General features: G+C 36.6%; 1 protein-coding gene across 1 annotated transcript in view; it reads right to left on the reverse strand.

Annotated features, from left to right (window-relative positions):
- Positions 1–313: 313 nt before the first annotated feature.
- The window catches only part of TBCA (tubulin folding cofactor A), an 81,120-nt gene continuing 67,674 nt past the window's right edge, over positions 314–13,759 (reverse strand). The window contains exons 3-4 of the mRNA XM_061430030.1: positions 2,624–2,710; positions 314–583 (exon numbers count right to left, since the gene is read on the reverse strand). Coding sequence (XP_061286014.1) covers positions 503–583; positions 2,624–2,710 — 168 coding nt within the window. The 3' untranslated portion in view covers positions 314–502. The remainder of the gene's footprint in view (positions 584–2,623; positions 2,711–13,759) is intronic.

The raw sequence follows: 13,759 nt of genomic DNA on the forward strand, positions 1-13,759 counted from the left end.
GGGGCATGGGGGATGGCCTTAGTTCCCCAACGTGAACCAAACCCTCACCCCTTGCCTTGGAAGCATGGAGTCTGAACCACTGGACTGCCAGGGAAGTCCCGTGTTGTTACTTTCTTATCTGGGAGTTGTATGCTACTCAGAATAAAATACTCAAAATTTGGATATTTATCTTAGAAGAAAAAATCACCCTGTTTTTAATTTAATTCACGCTTAAGCAGCAAAACATCTAGACTTTAAATAGAACCTAACAGATTTTAATTCTCTGTCAAAAATGGCTATGACTTAATGCTAAAAGGTTAATTAAAATACTCTGTAAAGTATGAAAGAAGCAATTTTATTAGATGAACTCATTTATTTGACACATTAAATTAGGCAAAGAAAAATATATGCACTGCATAAAAAGAATCACATTTTCATACTACTTGAACACATAGCAGTGGTCAAAAATAATGAATTGTGGAATGGATCCTAGGATTGCAAAAAATACCCTGTACAGAAAAATTCAGGCTTCTAACTTCACTGAATCCAGTACTAAACGTGCCTCCTTATATTCCTCAGCTTCTTCCAAGTCTTTTTCACTCTCCTGAAATTAAATGTAATAAAAATTAGGTTTATTCTTCTTGAACTTCAGTACTAATTACTCAGATATTACAAACTATCAAGATAAGCAGCTCAAAAATTAAAACAATATATATTTTTTATACATTGTTATACATAATATACAATATTGTATATTCTTATATAATAAGCAAAAAACATGGTCATCTAAAGCCACTTACAGTAAGTAATTAAAACCTCAGAAAAAAATTAAAACATTGTATCTCACTTTATTAACACAATAAAATGGGGTTATTATTAATGCACTAACAGTAAAAAAATTATTTACTAATGCATTACATACATGATGCCACTCAGACCGAAATAATCCTACAGCTACTCACAATGACAAAGAAGGCTACAGGTGTCACACTAGAGTTAAGTACAGTCTTTGAATCAGAAAAGTGAACTGTCTTCTTATTGATGAGTATTATATACCCTACTACATGGAAACAACAGCTTTCAGTTTCTGACATGTAAAGACTGAGTTCTTCCTTGGTATATCATACACAAAACTATTATTTAATTGTAACAGATAAATGAAATAATGTAAGTTAATAAGCATAGAGTATAGCAAATTTTGTTTGATTTTTTAGTAAACAAAGCTATGGTCAGCAATTCAGGTCACGCAATAAAAGATGAATATATACAAACAGCTAGAGGGAAGAGGAGATAAAGTGTGTGTACGTGTATTTAATATGAAATTTTAAAGGAAAAATGACTGAGGATTTGCTTAATTCAGACTACAGGTAAGAATTTCTTAAACTTCTCTATTACACTTGAACACACCTTTGTTCTCTGTTAGAACATATAAGCCCTTCGAGGGTACAGACATTGCTGAATATATGCTCACACACAAATATATCATCCAAAGACAATACAATTTTTTAAGCAGTTTTTATTACTTTCTTGGTTACTACATTCATGAGAGAAAAAAGCATTTCAATTGTCAGGAGATACAAATGATGCTTCTGTTCCGGGTAATATTTTAATAGAGTAATTATTTCCAGCTTTCATTATTTCACCTCTTTTATTTTAAAAACTTAGCTTCATTTTGGCTTTGAAGAGAGTTATCCTGCTTTTAAAAGGTTTCTACAGATAAATACGAGTTCTGTTTCAAAAGTAAAGTAAAATGTGAGTATTTCTCTGTTTCGTTTTTTCTACAGACTTAGTCCTGATATTATTTTGGTGGGAAAACAAATCTCATTCTCTTTCCAAGAATATATACATATGATCAACCTGAAAAAGCCTCACTATGTTTGACGTATAGGAAACAACTATGAACAGGAGACAGCTATGTAGCTGGTAATTAATATTAGCTCAAGAACTAGAAACTAAAGGTTAATAAAGGAAATGACAGAAATCAAACTATCATCAAATAGCAATAATAACTGGCTTGTATACAGTATTCTGCTTTTATCTTTTTTAAAAAATATAAAAAAGAACTTCTCATTTTTCTTAGAATCCCTTTTTAAAATGATTCTGCTACTATATCACAAGACATTTATACTAGCAAGTATGATAAAGAGTGTTACCAGCTCCAAGTTAATATGAAAGGACTGCCTATATATTACCATACAGGGTTTTCTTTCCTCTCTCAAATCGTTTTAGGTTTGAATTGGGAAGAATTCCAAATCCTTTGTAAAACAGCCTAAATTCATTTGAAACATCTGGATCTTTTAAAACATCAAACAGAATACTTACATTTAATGTATTAAAAAAGATCTTTATGTGTGAAAATCGAATCATTCAAGATACTGCTGGACAATATTAGTACTATGAATACCATGATAACTCAAATATATTTCAACTCAGTTTAAATGAATACAGTGAATATGCTGACACAGTACTTTTACTGAAGGCATAACTTAAACACGACTTAAACTCCATTAATTATTTAAAAATACACTGAGCAAGTAAACAAAATGTCACCAACTAGTTTTCAGTGTCAAAGAGTTAAAATTTTGGCCTTTGATGTATTAGACTGAAAAAACATTGAAACATAAGACAGAGAAGTACTACTTACTAATAACTGCAGAAGATCAGTGTGCGCCGCTTCCAACCTGCGCTGGCAGTCTGGAATCATCATCCGGGACTCCTGCAGGATCTCGGCCTGTAACGAAACAACCTATGAGACACGCAGAGATGGCAGAACTTACACATTTAGCTCACACCTCTGAAAATATACAAAATGATTTAGAGGAATCAGAAAAAAATTATGGTTATGTTAAATGGTTCAATATTTTAATTTTAATTGTGTTTAAAAAAGAATGACTATCAAAAGAATGACTATCAAACTGTAAAATATACAAAGTACAAGTTTTCGATCTAAACCTTTTCGGTAATCACCTTCTCACGCTAAGTAAAAATTAACTCTGAAAGCTTTTCATAGAGCATTTATTTTAAAAGGTTATTTAAAATAAACTGTTTCTCCTGCTGTCACAAAGCACCGTTATCCAAAATGGGATCAGCTGGTTATATAAATATCTCCTGCATCTTTTGAGTAATAAAGAAAAACAGTGCTCAGATAATATCACATGGAGATAATTACTGCATGAAAAAAGTTATTGAGTTATTGATCACATCGTGTGCACACTGCAGGAGGTTCTAACTGAAAGACAGAGGTGAGGAAAAATGAAAAGCAAAGACCAGCAGGTTCATATTTCTGATGCTTATCATGCATAAAAAGTTATTACTTATCCCTGTGCTTCATTTTAGGGGAGAGATTATTCTCCCCATGCAGTTTGATCCAAATTACCAACCAGGCACCCCTCTGAATCTGAACTTCTACTTCTCCCAAAGACAGACACTACAGAATTAAACACAGGAATCTTTATTTTGGAGGATATTTCTCGACTTAAAAATTCACCATTTGAAGCTGGACTATAATATATCAAATCATAAAAAGAAGAAAAAAAATCAAATGGATGAATGGGAAACCCAATCAGTAAGAGGGTAAATATATTAGTATCAGATGTTGGACCTCAAATAAGTCTTTTTCCCAAGGAAATATGAAGCTTTATCTCCTTAAACTAGTCTTAGAAAGAGACACAGAGATCAATGAAACATTTATTTCCAAAGAGTAATGTTTGGTCAAATACCTTTGGTTAAATGGCTACAAAATCTTGATCTTTAACCTAGAAGCTTTATTATCTAACTCACATTAAAAACAAATGACATAATTTAATGGTAACCATAATCCTATTATACTCTAATAGCAACTTTAATGAATCCCACTGCCTTCTTCCTTTTCCCAAAAGTTTTACCATTGTTCACAATATAAATAAAAATTAAAATTATAATATACAACAATGCTCTCTATCCACATCTCTTTTCTTAGGTGAAATCTCTTGCTGAACTTGTAATTCTTTTGCTAATAAGGCACATGTTGAAAATTCCAAACACAGGATCATGACTTTATTTTATAGCTATTCATACCATACCATGGCAATTCAATCATTGCCATTAATCTATTTTTGAGGACTTCCCTGGTGGCTCAGACTGTAAATAATCTGTCTACAATACAGGGGACCTGGATGCGACCCTAAGTTGGGAAGACCCCCTGGAGAAGGAAATGGCAACCTACTCCGGTATTCTTGCCTGGAGAATTCCATGAACAGAGGAGTCTGGTCCATAGGGTTGCAAAGAGTTGGACACGACTGAGCCACTAACAATTTTTTGTGTGTCTGGTTAGTTTGAATACATGTGAAAAGTCAGTGACAGGACATTTAATTGGGTAAGGAATTCATATTTTCTCTCCTATGGACCCCCCTAGTTTATAGGAATTAAACAAGATGAAACAAATATAAAGAATTGGGTCAAACACATGATAAGCCAAAATGTATACTTACAGAATTTATTTGGCAAGCTTTAGTGTTGTTACTGAAATGAACTTTAAACAATGCTGTCCAAAGTACCTTCTATTCATTACTGTTCTATATCCCTCAATTAATCAAATAGGATTTTGACTTAAGAAGGGCCAAAGCTCAGTCTCTCCCATATATCAGCCTCATTTCATACAATAAGCTTACTATATAGTTGCAGGATGTCAGGTACAGGGGATATAAATATGAAAAAGAGAAGGCCTCATCCTCCAATCCATATGGGAGAATAAACATGAAAATAAACACTTAACACTGCTTCACTGTACCTCACACAGTACAGTGATAACTATGGTTTGGGATCCATAAACCACATCTTTATCAAGGCCACAAATCATATACTTCATATAATTTCAACAGTGAATTACAATTGTCAGGAATAATTTAAAAAGACAGTATATAAGGTATGACTATACAGTAAAGACACCCCTCAAAACACGTGAATAAATGAAAAAAGTATTACCATTCAAAGTGTTCTTTTTGGAAGTAGTCAAATGAATGGTGCCTCTGTTTAAGATATCTGGATAAACTGTCAGTTTATTTTAGTGCTGACTATGACAAGACTGAGTTTAACTAAGGATCCTGGGGGAAGCTTAGCAAGACTCATTGTAACAGTGAATAAACCACTGAACTAAAATATTATCAGTTTCTGTCATAATCAAACATACATACATTGGAAAGGAAAAACCTATTAGCAGATCTTTAATTTTTCAAAGAGAAGAGTGTGTGAAATAACCTAGCCAGTGGTTTCTAGCTCCTTTAATGATCCAGATCATTTATGCAGGGCTGGCTATACCTATAATAATCTATAGACAGTCTAATGTTAGATACTGGCTGCTTCTGGAACCAATGGTAACTGTTATTAGTTTGTCAAATTGAGCTCTAAGAGTAGTTCAGAGATTACTGGAACAATGGTTAAGTCTCTTCTTTTATATGGTGCTAAAATGGTAATGTGATAATAAACAAGTTAAGAAACCTATTTGATGAAGAAAAAAAACAGTAACTATGTGAGGTGATGGATATGTTAAGTAGCGTGAATATGGTAGATATTTTACAAGGTAAATGTACATCAAACCATCAAGCTACCCAGCTTAAGTATATACATTTTAATTTTACCTCAATAAAACTGGGGAAAAAGATATCTAAGAATCAGAAACATAGAGTTAGAAAGGACATAACCACATCTGGGATGTCATCCAGTCTAGTGTCCTCAATTTACAAACGATAAAGCCAACTCTGAGTGTGATCAGCTGGTTAACCGGCTGTGATTTACAGCCCAATTTCAGCTCCAGCATGTGCGTTCGTAGCGCCGGCAGTCAGCAGCCGAGACAGAGCCCATGGCGTCACCTCCTTGTTTTCCTGCCCATGAGCAGGCACCTCCCACAGTGAATTTGGTCTGGTACTATGAAACCAACAGGATGTGGCAGAAGGGGCATTCTGAAACTGAAGACCTGAAGCTGCATCTTAAGAAGCCCTGTAGCTTCTACATGGATCTCTTGGAATGATCACTTTGGGAAACACTTCTCTTAGGACCCAGTCACCATGCCATGAAGCAGACAGACAGACAGAAAGAAAAAGTTCATTTGACTTGTGTTTTGTGGTTATTGATGAACGGTTAAGGATGAAAGAAGAATCCTATGAGTCAAAAATAATCTGGGCTCTAAGCACTGACATACCAATAATTACTTAAACATGAATGGTCTAAATTTACCAGATAAGAACAGGTCTACAAGAAACTCACTTCAAATGAAAGAGATAGGTTAAAAAAAGAATAGAAAAAAGATATACCATGCAAACATTAAAAAAAAGAAAGACAGGAGCGACTATATTCATATTGGATTCATACTGGATAAAATAGACTTAAGAGTAAAAAATTATGAGGGACACAGAGGGATACTACATAATGATAAAATGATCAATCCATCAAGAAAACACAGTGATCCTAAATGTGTATATACTAAAAAAGAGCTTCAAAACACATGAAACTAGACACAATAAAGCTAAAAGGAGAGACAAAGCCACAAATACAGCTGAGGATTCCAATACTCCAGTTTTAGCAAATGACAGAAGTACTAGAGAAAAAAAAAAATAGCAAAGATATAAAAGAACCCAGTAACACCATCAAAAGATATAATTGACATTTATAGAACACGCTACACCTATGAAACAGAAATACAAATTCTTTTCAAGCACCTATGAAACATTTTCTATAGTACACTATGCTGCTACTGCTGCTAAGTCGCTTTAGTCGTGTCCAACTCTGTGCGACCCCATAGACGGCATCCCACCAGGCTCCCCCGTCCCTGGGATTCTCCAGGCAAGAACACTGGAGTGGGTTGCCATTTCCTTCTCCAATGCATGAAAGTGAGAAGTGAAAGTGAAGCTGCTCAGTAGTGTCTGACTCTTCACGACCTCATGGACTGCAGCCCACCAGGCTCCTCCATCCACGGGATTCTCCAGGCAAGAGGACTGGAGTGGGTGTCCACTGCATCCTGGACCAAAAGGAGCAAACAAAATGAACAAAAACCGCAACAAATTTAAAAGTACTGAAATAAAACACAGTACATGTCTGACTATAATGGAATAAAATTAGAAAACGGTAACAGAAAGACAGCAGGAAAACCTGTAAACATTTACAAATTAAACAACATACTTCCAAATAACTAATGGGTCACAACAAGGAAGTCTCTAAGGAAACAGAGAAATACATAGATAAATGAAAACACAACATATTAAAATTTCTGGGATTTTCAGATAAAGCAATGCTGAGAGGGAAATTTAGAGCACTAAATGCTTAGATTCATAAAGAGGAAAGATCTCAAATTAAACAGCTAAGTTTTTACTTCAGGAACTTAGAAAAAGAAGAGCAAGATAAACCTATAGAAGCAGAAGAAAGGAAATAACAAACACAAGAACAGAAATCAATAAAATGAAAAATAGAAAGAGAACAGAGGGGAAAAAAGCTATGAAACAAAGCTTTATTTGTGGTATAGACTTCTAGTTAAGACTGACAAATATTAAGTAAAAAGGCACAAATTGCCACTATCAGTAACAAAAGAGAATGTCAGTACAGATCTCACAAACAACAAAATGAGAAAAAAAATGCTAAAAGTAATTTTATAATGCTCACAAATGTTCATAATGCTCAGTAATGTTCATAATGCTCATAAATTCAACCACTTAGAAGACACGGACCAGTTCCTTGAAAACTATAAACCACCAAACTCAACAGATAAACTGAACAGTTCTATAATTATTAAATAAATCAAATTTTTAATTAAAAAGTTCTTGAAAAAGAGCTTTCTAAGCCTAGATGCTTTCACTGAACAATGTTTTCAAATATTTAAACACTTAACACCAATTTTATACAAATCTTTCAAGAAAAAAGAGGGAACACTTCCCAACTTAATAAAAAAAGCTTCAGACCATTATTTCCCATAAACTTAGATGCAAAAATCCTCAATAAAATACTAGCAATTTAAATCCAAGAATTAAGAGAATTATATAACACAATCAAGGTTGGTTCAATATTTAGAAATTAATCCATGTAATTCACAGTTTCAACAATCCAAAGAAGAAAACTCCTGTGCTCTTACCAAATGACACAGAAGAAGCATTTGACAAAACCCAGTACCTATTCATGACAAAAATACTGAACAAAACTATAAACAAAGAACTTTCTCAACTTGAAAAAGACCATGTACAAAACCCCTATAGCTAACATTTACATAATGGTAAAAAACTAAATGCTATCCCCTTAAGACTGAAAACAAGATAAGTACGTTTACTCTCCTATTAAACATAGCACTGTAAGCTCCAGCCAGAGCAACAAGGCAAGAAAAATAAATAAAAGACATACAGATTTAAAAGAAGTGAAACCATAGTGTAGTGTTAGCCGCTCAGTCGTGTCCAACTCTTTGTGATTCTATGGACTGTAGCCCACCAAGTTCCTCTGTCCATGGGATTTTCCAAGCAAGAATACTGGAGTGGGTTGCCATTTCCTCCTCCAGGGGATCTTCCCAACCCAGGGACTGAACCCACGTCTCTTACATCTCATGAATTGGCAGGTAGGTTTTTTACCACTGGTGCTACCTGGGAAGCCCCAAATGAAACTGTCCTTATTTGCAAATGACAAGATTGTTATGTAGAAAGTCAGAAGGAATCCACCCAAAACTCCCAGAACTAATCCGTGAAGTCAGCAAAGTCAAGGTTGCAGGTTTTAAGATCAACACACAAAAGACTGCACTTTTATATCTAATAACAAATATAGCATTGGTAAGTGAAACTAAAAACAATACCATTTATAATACCCTCAAAAAAAAAAATGAAATACTTAGGTTTAAATCTAACAAAACATGTATAGGATCTGTATGCTGAAAATTACAAAATATTGGGTTGACCAAAATGTTCGTTTAGAAAAACCCAAATAAACCTTTTGGCCAACCCAATTCTAAGAAAGAAATGAGACCTAAATTAACTGGAGAGACTTACCATGTTCACTGACTGGAAGATTCAACATAGTAAAGACGTTAATTCTCCCCAAGTTGATCTCCAGGTTTAATGAAGATCATTATTTTAAAATTTTTACGGAAAGGCAAAAAAATTAGAATAGGAGAAATAATTCTGAGAGAAAAAGAAGCAAGTGAGAGGGCTCACTCTTCCCAGTGTGAAGATGGTGTGGTACTGGTAGAGTTAGACACAGATTCATGGACCAGAAGAGAACCCGAAAGTAGATCCACACAAACAAGTCCCCCTGGTTTCTGACAAAGGAACAAAAGCATTTCCGTGGAGGAAGGATATAACCCTTTCAACAAATGCTGCTCAGGCAAAAAGATGAATCTTTAACTAAACCTTACACCTTACATGGGCTTCCCTGGTGGCTCAGACCATAAAGAATCCGCCTGCAATGCTGGAGACCTGGGTCTGATCCCTGGGTTGGGAAGATCCTATGAAGGAGGGCATGGCAGTCTACTCCCAGTATTCTTGTCTGCAAAATTCCCATGGACAGAGGAGCCTGGTGGACCACATTCCATGGAGTCACAAAGAGTTGGGCACGACTGAGCGACTAAGCACACACACACGTATACCTTAAATAAAAACTAACTCAAACTCAATTGAAGCCATGAATGTAAGAGATAAATAAAACCACACAACTTTTAGAAAATAAGAAAATCTTCATGACCAAAGTCTAGCCAAAGAGGCCTTAGATTTGACATCAAAAGTATGATTCACAAAAGGGTACATTAGCTGTAAAGGAGACGTTCTCAAAGTTAAAGACTGTTGGTCAATAAAAGATTGTATTAAGAGGGTAAAAAGACAAAATAAGGACTAAAAGAAAATATCTGAAAACTGTATATCCAACAAAGGCATTTATCTAGAAAATATTAAAAATCCTCAAAACTGAAAGAAACAAAATATCTAATTAGAAAATGAGCAGAAATCATGGATAGACATTTCACTGAAGAGAATATACAGATGGGCAATAAGCAAATGAGAAGTTCTATACTATTAGTCATTAGGGAAATTCAAATTAAAAGCAAAATCAGCTGTCACTATACACTAATCACGTAGATGTGATGGGTAAATGTCAAAATTAAAATGGTGAAAACACCAGTGATAACACCAGGACTGCCCTGGTGGTCCAGTGGTTGAGAGTCCGCCTGCCAATGCAGGGGACACAGGTTTGACCCTGGTCCAGGAGGGTTTTGCATGCCACGGGGCAACTAAGGCCGCGCAGCACACCTGCTGTGCAGCGCTTTAGAATCTGCACACGGCAACTGCAGAAGCCGAGAGCCCTGTGCTCCACTCAAGAGAAGCCACCACAGTGAGCGCCTGCACACGCCAAGGAAGAGAAGCCCCGCTCACTGCAGCTAGTGGGAGTCTGGGGCAGCAATGAAGACCTGGCACAGCCAAAAAGAAACAAAATTTAAAAAACAATAGTGATAACACCAAATGCTGGCAAGGATGTGGAGAAGTCAAACCATCAAAGATGACTGACAGAAACATAAAATGATACAAATACAGCCACTCAGAAAAGATCTTGGTAGTTTCTTTTAAAGCAAAAAATGTACTAACATAACCCAGAAATTACCTGGGCATTTATCTCAAAAAATGAAAACTCATGTTCACGTAAAAATTAAGTATGATGAGGAAGGTGGAGGAAAAGAGGAGTATCATAAGCAGAAGAAGGCTAACATCAGTATTCGGTTAACTTCTGAATATTGTGTTATACTTTTTAGCAGAGAACAAAGGACAGCAGAATGACTCTTTGGTACTGTGGCTTGCTAGGGCCCTGAAACTTCTGCCTAGTTTACTTTAAAAGAACCAAAATGAGGCCTACTCCAGGAGAGAACAATTTTGGTAATCAATTTCAGGTAAGAAGTTTGACAGGGACAGCGCTGTATGTGTATGTTATAAAACAGGGCTGGTTCAGAAGATTCAGGAAAGCCAGAGCAAATGGAACCAAGTGAGAGTCAAGCCAAGACAGTGAGAAGTGATTGCAGACGGCATTTAGCTCAGAAAAGGAGGAAATACAGGGAAAACAGGAGAGAACCCACAAAATCTGGCATTTGGCTCTCTTGCTATTTCTTATGGGGGCGTCAGCAAATGTCAAGAAGCAACGACTGGCCTTAAAGCAGTAGGCAAGTAGGGACAGAGCAGTGCTTCTGGCAGCGCAACTCCCCTCGCATGCGAGAAAAACAAATGGCTGCACAAACAGCACAGGCGCTAGGGAAAGGGACCGAGAAAGGCACGCAGGCCGAGTGAGAGGAAAGACAAAGTTCAGTGAGACTCTGAAACAAAACTGGACAACTGTATATTGTGCAGGTTGAGACTAGCAAACATGAAAAATTTATTGTTCTGTAATTAGATATGGGATGATAGTCTTAAATTTAAGTACTAGGCTGACTATGAATCTAGGAAATCATGTTATAAACCATGACCACTGTGACAAAAGAATCTTAACATGGCTGAGTGTAGAAAGGGTTTTTGAACAAATATTTTCCCTGATAGCTCAGCAGGTAAAGAATCTGCCTGCAATGCAGGAGACCCTGGTTCAATTCCTGGCTCAGGAAGATCTGCTTAGAAGGGATGGGCTACCCACTCCAGTACTCTTGGGCTTCCCTTGTGGCTCAGCTGGTAAAGAATCTATCTGCCTGCAATGTGGGAGACCTGGGTTTGATCCCTGAGTTGGGAAGATCCCCCGGGGAAGGGAAAGGCTACCCACTCCAGTATTCTGGCCTGGAGAATTCCATGGACTGTCCATGGGGTTGCAAAGAGTCAGACACGACTGAGCAACTTTCACTCACTTTTTCCCTTTTATATCTGCATATGCAATCAATGATATTGCCAGTAAGTGGCTAATATCATCAAATGACAATTAGAACACAGGATTCAATAGAGTTAATTCTTACCTATCAAGCAGTAATTTTATTGAAAGATAATATACAAATATTAAAAATTAAATAAAACAGATTCTGTGATAATCTGTGGCACTGTTTGTAGAATTGTGTTTAGAAAGGTGGTGCAGTGGTACAGAATCCGCCTGCCAATGCAGAAGATGCAAGAGATGCAGGTTTGATTCCTGGGTTGGGAAGATCCCCTGGAGTAGGAAAAGGCAACCCCTCCAGTAAGCTTGCCTGGAAAATTCCATGGACGGAGGAGCTATGGTCCACAGAGTCGTAAAGAATTGGACTCAACTGAGCACACAGAAACGTTTAGAAAGGAAACACATTCCCCATTCCATGTAACTTACAACTCATGTTCTAGCTATAGGACTATTTTAAAACAGACTATTGGTGACAAAAAGCACTGAGCGGGAAAAAAACTGAACTACACAAGTGGGAAAACAAGCTGGATGGGATCCAAGCAGAACCTGGGTGAAATATGTGATACACAATGTTACAATGCTCCTCACTAGATGTGGGAAAACAATAGAGTACCGTAGTGAGAGAGGTACAAAGGGGATATGAATAATTATGGAAGAAGCTATCAAAACACATTTAACATAATTTTAAGAATCAAAAAGTTAAATTATGTATGTAAATCCTTATGAAGAGCAGTTTACAAAAAACATACTGGGGGACATACTATACCCACATACCTGTTTACAAATCCTCCCTCATAAAAATGTCCTTTATTGTATCACACACAAAGGAAGGCAGGCTCTCCTGGAAAGTCAAGAAAATAAGAAAGTTCTCTTTTTGGACAGCCTGAAGAAAGAAGACATTTCAGGTGCCACTGCATTCCTTTGGCAACACAGAAAGCAACTACCTACAGAGAAGTCCATTTTAAGGGATTAATTTTGCTTAATTAAGCCTGAGCTAAGTGAAGTGGAGTCGCTCAGTCGTGTCCGACTCTTTGCGACCCCATGGACTGTAGCCTACCAAGCTCCTCTGTCCATGGGATTTTCCAGGCAATAGTACTTGAATGGATTGCCATTTCCTTCTCCAGAGGATCTTCCTGACCCAGGGATCGAACCCGGATCTCCCACATTGTAGACAGATGTTTTCCTGTCTGAACCACTGAGCTAAGGACGCATTATTACCATTCTATATAACAAAATTTATATGATAAAAACCACTGTGAGTTCATAAAGCTGATTTGAAAAAACAAGTCATGAGATATTATCTATATAAGCTCTTGTATATTCTCCTTTTACCTAGTGTCATCTGGATTTTATTCTAAATTCATTAGACACTGGATTTTAGGTAATGGAATAAGTAATATGATACACATTCAAAAGAGATCAACCTGGCTACTGCAGTATGAAAGGAATGTAGGGTTATCAAGAGACAGAGTATCAACAAGGAGGCTTCTGCAGTAGTACAGGCAAGAAATGATAGTGGACTGGACTAGGATAGTGGCAGAAGAGAAAGAAATCAAGGGAGAAAGAAAGAGGACTTGGGGATCAAGAAGAGACCTGTAACTTTTGGTTTGGGTATCTGAGTAAGCGGAGGTACCATTTATTGAGAGTGGGGGAACAAGAGCGAGAATAGCTGCTTCTTTGAAGGCGATGAGCTGGGTTGAGGGAAGACCAAGATTCTTAGCTTGAACACACAAGGGATAGGACATGGCAAGAGGTGATCAGTTGAATGCATGCTTCTGGAATGTTTTCTATCGGGCTCAGAGACAGACAGTGGCACGAGAATGAATGCCAAGTAAGCAGGAATCTGGGTTTGTTTGTTTTCTTGTTTTAATGCCACATCTGAAAGAGTGCCTAAAACAGCATTTGGCCAGTAGCAGGGGTTTAATAAATATCTGCTGTGTAAATAAATGAATGG

The sequence above is a fragment of the Bos javanicus genome, chromosome 10 (assembly GCF_032452875.1).
Source record: "Bos javanicus breed banteng chromosome 10, ARS-OSU_banteng_1.0, whole genome shotgun sequence".
Classification (NCBI taxonomy): domain Eukaryota; kingdom Metazoa; phylum Chordata; class Mammalia; order Artiodactyla; family Bovidae; genus Bos; species Bos javanicus.